The sequence below is a fragment of the Tasmannia lanceolata genome, unplaced genomic scaffold (genome assembly GCF_043159265.1).
Source record: "Tasmannia lanceolata isolate RefF3 unplaced genomic scaffold, GAP_Taslan_0.1 ptg000008l, whole genome shotgun sequence".
Classification (NCBI taxonomy): Eukaryota; Viridiplantae; Streptophyta; class Magnoliopsida; order Canellales; family Winteraceae; genus Tasmannia; species Tasmannia lanceolata.
The window spans coordinates 67,465,748-67,472,770 of NW_027518685.1; the positions used below are offsets into that span (position 1 = coordinate 67,465,748).

The window sequence follows — 7,023 nt, forward strand, 5'->3', positions numbered from 1 at the left end:
AGTTGATTTGTCCAAGATGGTTCTGCCCGATCCCCCGACAATTACTGGTGATGGTCCGGCCACAGCGGACGCACCCTTGTCTCCAGGGGCAGATCCCGCGTCGGATGGCGGTGGCGAGGCGTCTTGAGCTCTTCTCCGCTCCTTTCTGTGCCTTTGGGCTTCTTTTTGTAATGGCCCTTTGGAGGCTCGACTTTTTGTAATGGCCCGTTGAGGCGTTGTTTTTATAATGGTCTTCTGAGGCCCTCACATATGAATATAAAGCAAATTTTTACAGTCTACCTCTTCTTCGCTTGCTCGTTCCTAGTTTATACTGCTTGTCGGTGTATTGTGTGGCGATTGCTCTAGGCAGTTGCTATGGGCTTAGGTTGAGCCTAATGTGCTTGGCGAACCATGCTTCGAGTACCCTAGTTTTAGTGAACTGGGTTTCCTAGGAGCTTTGGTTTCTGCATCCGGACTGGTTCCGGACCAGGAGTGTACTCTCGGTCTTTGTGGAGACGAGCTGTGGCGAACCAAGCGTCGAGTACCCTAGTTTTAGTGAACTGGGTTTCCAAGGAGCTTTGGTTTCTGCATCTGGGCTGGTTCCGGACCAGGAGTGGATTCCTGGTCTTTGCGGAGACGAGCCGTGGCGAACCAAGCGTCGAGTACCCTAGTTTCTGTGAACTGGGTTTCCAAGGAGCTTTGGTTTCTGCATCCGGGCTGGTTCCGGACCAGGAGTGGATTCCCGGTCTTTGCGGAGACGAGCCGTGGCGAACCAAGCGTCGAGTACCCTAGTTTTAGTGAACTGGGTTTCCAATTGGATGAAAAGGAAGAGATTTGTAAAAGAGCTTTGTCATTCACATTTAGAACATATATTTACAAAGTCATTTTTGCGCCGGTTAGGTCGCTACTGATGATATTTGCGAAGGTTCTTTGAGTTCCAGGCATGGGGTAGTAGCTGTTCATCGAGTGTCTCCAGTCTATAGCTTCCCGGATGAATCACCTCTTTTACTTGGTAGGGCCCCTCCCAGGTTGAGGAAAGTTTTCCGACCTTCTTGGGTTGGGAGATGACAGCTTTCCTTAAGACCAAATCTCCAACTCGAAACTCTCTGGGACGAATCTTGGAGTCATGGTAGCGAGATATTTTCTGCTTGTATGCGGCGACTCTTATTAGGGATTCTTCTCTGGCCTCCTCCAATAAGTCGAGATTCGCGCGGAGCCCATTGCCGTTGAGCTGTTCGCTGAAGTTGATGATTCTAGTGGACGGGGTGCCTACGTCGACAGGTATTACCGCCTCTGTCCCAAAGGACAGGTGGAATGGTGATTCACCCGTTGTCGTGCGTGGGGTGGTGCGATACGCCCATAGGACATGATAGAGCTCCTCCGCCCATCGGCCAGCTTTTTCGTCTAGTCTTTTCTTTATTCCTTGAAGTAGGATTCGGTTTGTGACTTCTGTCTGTCCGTTGGTCTGGGGGTGTGCTACTGAGGTGAACCTCTGCTCGATTTTCAGGTCGGAGCAAAACTTTCGAAAGTTTCTACAGTTGAACTGTTTACCGTTATCTGTTATCAAGGCTCGAGGAATTCCGAATCTGCAGACCACTGATTTCCAAAAGAAGTTCTGCACATTCTGCTCGGTGATCTGGGCTAGAGGTTCAGCCTCCACCCATTTCGTAAAATAATCGATGGCCACCACTATGAAGGTGCGCCTTCCGGAGGCCGGTGGGAAGGGGCCCAAGATATCCATTCCCCAAATCGCAAAGGGTAGCGGGCTGATGATCGGAGCCATAGATACAACGGGCTGATGAATGGTGGGGGAGAACTTTTGGCATTTCTCGCATCTCTTTACCAGGGTCAGTGCGTCTTGTCTCAACGTCGGCCAGTACAGACCTCTCAGCAGGACTTTGATCGCCAGGTCCTTGCCCCCCAGGTGCTCCCCGCAAATACCTTCGTGTGTCTCCTGTAGGGCGTACGTGGCGTCGCTGGGCAGGAGACACTTTAAGTATGGGAGAGTGTAGGATCTTTTGAACAAGTTCTCGCCATCGAGTGAAAAACGGGCTGCTCTTTGGATCACCTTGCGCGCTTCTCTCTTGGCCTCGGGTAGTTTCCCACTACGCAGGTAGTCGACGATCTCGTCCATCCAGCAGGGCTCGTGTTCCACCTGCATTATCTCAGCAGCCTCTCTTTCGATACTGGAGGCTTGTAAGAACTCCATGCATATATTCCCGAGAGTCGTGTATCCGGATGCGGCCAGCTTGGACAGTATATCTGCCTTTGTGTTGTCCGTTCTGGGGATTCTGACGATCTCAAAACTTCTGAACTTGGAGGATAGTTGCCGGACCTGGGAGAGGTATTTAATCATTCGCTCGTCGCGGGCTTCGTATATACCTTGGATCTGGTTGGCGACCAACTGGGAGTCACAGTAGGCTTTCAATCTCTGAGCGCCAGTCTGGACTGCAAGATTCATTCCGGCGAGGAGTGCTTCATACTCAGCCTCATTGTTAGAAGCGCGAAATCCGAACCTCAAGGCGTAGTCTAGTGCAAAACCGTCCGGCCCGGTTAAAACCAGACCGGCTCCGCAACCAGCCTTGTTTGAGGATCCGTCCACGTGCACTTCCCAGAGTGATTCGGCGGTTGAAGGATCATGTTCAGCTGGTGGCCGGGGGATGGTTCCTGTTCCGGCTCCATCTTCTCCTGGTTCTCCGGCTGTAATTGCACTTTTCGCTGCTGGGGCTTGGGCGATTTTAGGTTCGGTGATCTGCTGGGGGATGGAGCATTCAGTTACGAAATCTGCCAATACTTGAGCCTTGATTGCGGGCCTGGGCATGTACCGGATGTCAAATTCACTCAGTTCCACGGCCCATTTAACCAGTCGTCCCGAAGTATCTGGCTTATGGAGAACTTGTCTAAGCGGCTGGTCAGTTAGGACCTTTATCGTGTGAGCTTGAAAATACGGTCTCAACTTTCTGGCCGCCATTACCAGCGTGTAAGCCAATTTCTCGACCCGCTGGTACCTTATTTCAGCGTCGTGCAAGACTTTGCTAACGTAGTAGACCGGTTTTTGTTGGCTGCGCTCTTCACGAACTAGGACTGCAGCCAGAGCCAGGGGGCTTACAGATAGATACAAGATTAGCTCCTCACCGGGCTCCGGTTTTGTTAATAGCGGTGGAGAGGACAAATATTGTTTCAGCTCCTCGAAGGCGGTCTGGCATTCCTCTGTCCAGGGCGCGGTTTTGAGTCCTTTGACTGCGTTGAAGAAAGGGAGACACCTCTCTGCAGATTTCGAAACGAAACGCCCCAGCGTGGCTATCATCCCTGTCAGCCGCTGCACTTCTCTGATGGTTTTCGGCGAAGTGAGCTCCACCACGGCCCTGATTTTTTCTGGATTGGCCTCTATTCCTCTCTGGCTGACCATAAACCCCAGAAACTTTCCCGAGCTGGCACCAAAAGTGCACTTGGTGGGATTGAGCTTCATCTTATTGTCTTTCAGGACTTGAAACGTCTCTTCCAGATCGGTGACGTGATCTTACGCGCTTCGGCTTTTGACCAGCATGTCGTCGACATAGACTTCCATGTTGCGGCCAATCTGATTCCGGAAGAGTTTGTTTACAAGCCTCTGATACGTGGCCCCAGCATTTTTCAGGCCGAAGGGCATGACGCGGTAGCAGTAGGTCCCCTGGTCCGTTATAAAGGAGGTCTTCGGGATATCTGACTCATACATTCTGATCTGATTATATCCGGAGAAGGCGTCCATGAAGCTTAGTAATTCGTGACCTGCGGTGGCGTCGATGAGTTGATCGATTTTTGGGAGCGGGTAGCTGTCCTTGGGACAAGCTTTATTCAAATCCGTGAAGTCGACGCAGGTTCTCTATTTCCCATTTGCCTTTTTCACCAGGACTACGTTTGTCAGCCAGTCCGGGTATTGGATTTCTCGGATGAAGTCAGCTCTTAGGAGCCTCTCCACCTCTTCTCTGATCGCCATCCGCCTTTCGAGGGCGAAGTGTCTTTTCTTCTGCTTCACCGGCCTGCAGGTCGGGTCGACACCTAGTCTGTGCGAACTGACCTCCGGGTTGATGCCGGGCATGTCCGTGGGGGCCCATGCAAAGACATCCGCGTTGTCCTGGAGGAACTGGGTGAGGCTGTGCCGGGCGCCGTCGTCAAGAGAGGAGCCGATCTGGACTACCTTCTGATCGTCGTTCTCGCACAGGGGGACGAAGACAAGGTCTTCGGCGGGCTGAGTTCCCTAAGCTTCATCCCTTAGGTCCAGTAGCTCGATTGGCAACGACTCCGTCGCATTTTTGCCCTTGAGCGCCATTGCATAACATTCCCTAGATTGTGGCTGGTCCCCCCTCACCTCTCCCACGCCGTTTGGCGTAATAAACTTCATCTTTTGGTGATAAGCAGACTCGACGGTGCGGATAAGGTTCTGGCCAGGCCATCCTAAAATAGCGTTATAGACCGAGGTGACCCTCACTACTAGGAAGTTGACCATGGCGAAGGCTTGGCAGGGCGGCTCTCCGACGAGGACAGGAAGCTCGATTTGTCCCTCAACCTTGACTACTTCTCCTGAGAAGCCGAAGAGATCTGAGTTTGCCGGCTTTAAGCGGTCGTCACCTATCATCATTCTTTCGAAGGCGTGATAGTACAGAATGTCGGCTGAACTCCCATTGTCTACCAGGATTTTCTTCAACTCCCAGTTTGCGACGAGCATGGTTAGGACTAGGGCGTCGTCATGAGGTAATATCAGGCCGTCGAGGTCCGCATCCGAGAAGGAGATCTCATTCTCCGTCTTCGCCTTCTTGCTGCATGCGTGCACGGTATTGACTCGGCGTGCGTATGCTTTCCGAGCGGCTGATGAGGTGCCTCCGGCTGCCGGGCCGCCCATGATTGTGCCAATGACTCCTCTGGGTTGGGAGCGGTGTGCCTCAAGTTGTGGGCTAGGCGGGGGAGGAGATTGTCTTTGGGCTGGGGGCGGTTGAGACCGCCGAGGGCTTCGGCCCTGTGGACCTTTCTCCTTGGGGTTACTTCTGCGGGTGTCACCTCGGACATATTTTTTCAAGTAGCCCCTGCTGATTAACTGTTCGATCTCCTCCTTCAGTTGTCAGCAGTCGTCCGTATCGTGGCCATGGTCCCTGTGGAATCGACAGTACTTCGACTTGTCTCTCCTATTTCCCTTGGAGATCATTGGAGTTGGCCATTTTATGAACTCTTCTCCGCTGATGGCAGCCAGGATATGCCTTCGGGAGGTGTTGAGAGGGGTGAAGTTTTCCTCCCTTCTTTGTGGGGACTTGTCCCTCCTGACAACCTTATCGTCCCTGCGCTGCTTAGCAAGGTGCCTATATTGGTTCTTGTCATCAGAGGTTCTCCTCCGACTCGAATCTAGAGCTGCCAATGTCTCTTCTACAGATATGTACTCCTCTGCCCCGGCCATTAGGTGTGCTAAGGAGTGAGGATTCCGGCGGGCCACTGCTCGGCGGAAATCATTTGATCTAGCGCCCGCGAGAAGCGCGTTCGTAGCGGCCGAGGGGTCTAAATTTGGCACTTGGAGTGCCTCCCTGTTGAAGCGGCTGACGAAGGCTTTGAGAGGTTCATTATCCTCCTGCCGCAAGGTCATCAGGGATGCTGTTGTTTTCCTTGGCCTGCGGCTGCTCATGAAGTGGCGGACCAGGTCTTCCCCGAAGTCATCAAAGTTGCTGATGGAGTTCGGTGTGATCCTTGAGTACCAATCCCTAGCTGTACCTGTCAGGGTTGTCGGGAATGCTCTGCAGAGGAAACCGTCTGACGCACCGTGGAGGAGCATCATTGTCCGGAACGTCTCCAAGTGGTCCACGGGGTCAGTGGTCCCATCATACTGCGGGATAGCTGGCATTTTAAACCCCCTTGGGTGCTGGGGCACCCATCACATCGTCGGTGAATGGCGTTCTGCTTGAGAACGCCCTAGACACAGGCCGGCTTTGATCCTTAGCCAGCTCTTCGATTCTGTGGCCCATCTCTTCTATCCTTTGCATCATCGGGTCATCTCTATGTTCTGGTGACATGTTTCTTTCCACGGATTGGCTTGCTGCGGAGCCGGAGTGGCTCTCCGGACTCCGACGACGGGACCCGAATTTTGCCTGTGGTTCGCATTCTTCATGAGCTCGGCGCCTTTGCGCAGAGTGAGACCGCGACCTCCGACGTCTGTGCGGCTCTGTCTGTGCATGCCTGGCTGTGGGGTGACGGACTTGTCCGGGGGAATGGTGAGTCCGGTCCTCACCACGGCGCGACGACTCTCCCCTGTGGATTTCTTGCCTTTCTAGGACAGGTTGTGGAGCTTCCGGAGGAGGTTGGGGAGGCGCCTGGAGCAGCTGCTGGTACTGACCAACGAGAGCGGTCATCTGTTGAAAGAGAGCTTGGACTTGCTCCGGAGTGGGCATGGAGTTGAGGTTTACCGAGCGAGGCTGGCTCTGTTCGGCCGTGGCGGAAGCTGCCACTACCAGCGAGGCGAGTCGCTCGCTTCGAGTCCTGCCGGGTAACACGGCTCGGGTGGTCCGTGCGGTTGGCACCCGCGCACTCTTGCGTCCTGCCATTTTTTGTGAAGTGGTTGGAACAACCTTTAGTTCAGGGGTCCCACGAATGGTGCCAATCTGTTAGGCCCGAAATCGATTAACAGATATGACAGTGACGTAAGAACCGGGCTGGAGTGAGGGAAAGGAGAATCCGGACGAACTATGTTCTGCACAGAAGCAAACGAGGTTAGAATGACCGACATGGAGTGTACTCCGGACAGGCCCTTCGACACTCAAGTCAGTATGAGCTGAAATGAAGAGGGAGCTTTTAGAGTGGTGGGTGAGAAGTTATTACCCTGATTTATGAGCTTTGGAAGCCTTTTTATAGAGGAAATTTGGGGTAGGTAGGGAGTTAATGCTCCAAGGCAGGTGTCGGCCAGCCATAGGTCCGAGCCAACCTACTCGGAGGTAATTACCGAACTACCCTCGCTGACGCGGGATCTACTGTGGGCCCACTTCGGGATACGTGTCGGCAGCTGATAGGCTGGTCTGCGGTGGGCCCTCC

At 53.4% G+C, this 7,023-nt stretch overlaps 1 protein-coding gene across 1 annotated transcript; it reads right to left on the bottom strand.

Moving 5' to 3' along the window:
• Window positions 1-883: 883 nt before the first annotated feature.
• Window positions 884-2,950, bottom strand: LOC143883249 (uncharacterized). The gene is made up of 3 exons (XM_077386595.1): window positions 2,048-2,950; window positions 1,864-1,955; window positions 884-1,565 (listed from the first exon to the last, which is right to left on the bottom strand). Exons 1-3 carry the CDS (start codon window positions 2,948-2,950, stop codon window positions 884-886), a joined length of 1,677 nt encoding a protein of 558 aa, XP_077242710.1.
• Between the last annotated feature and the right edge of the window lie 4,073 nt (window positions 2,951-7,023).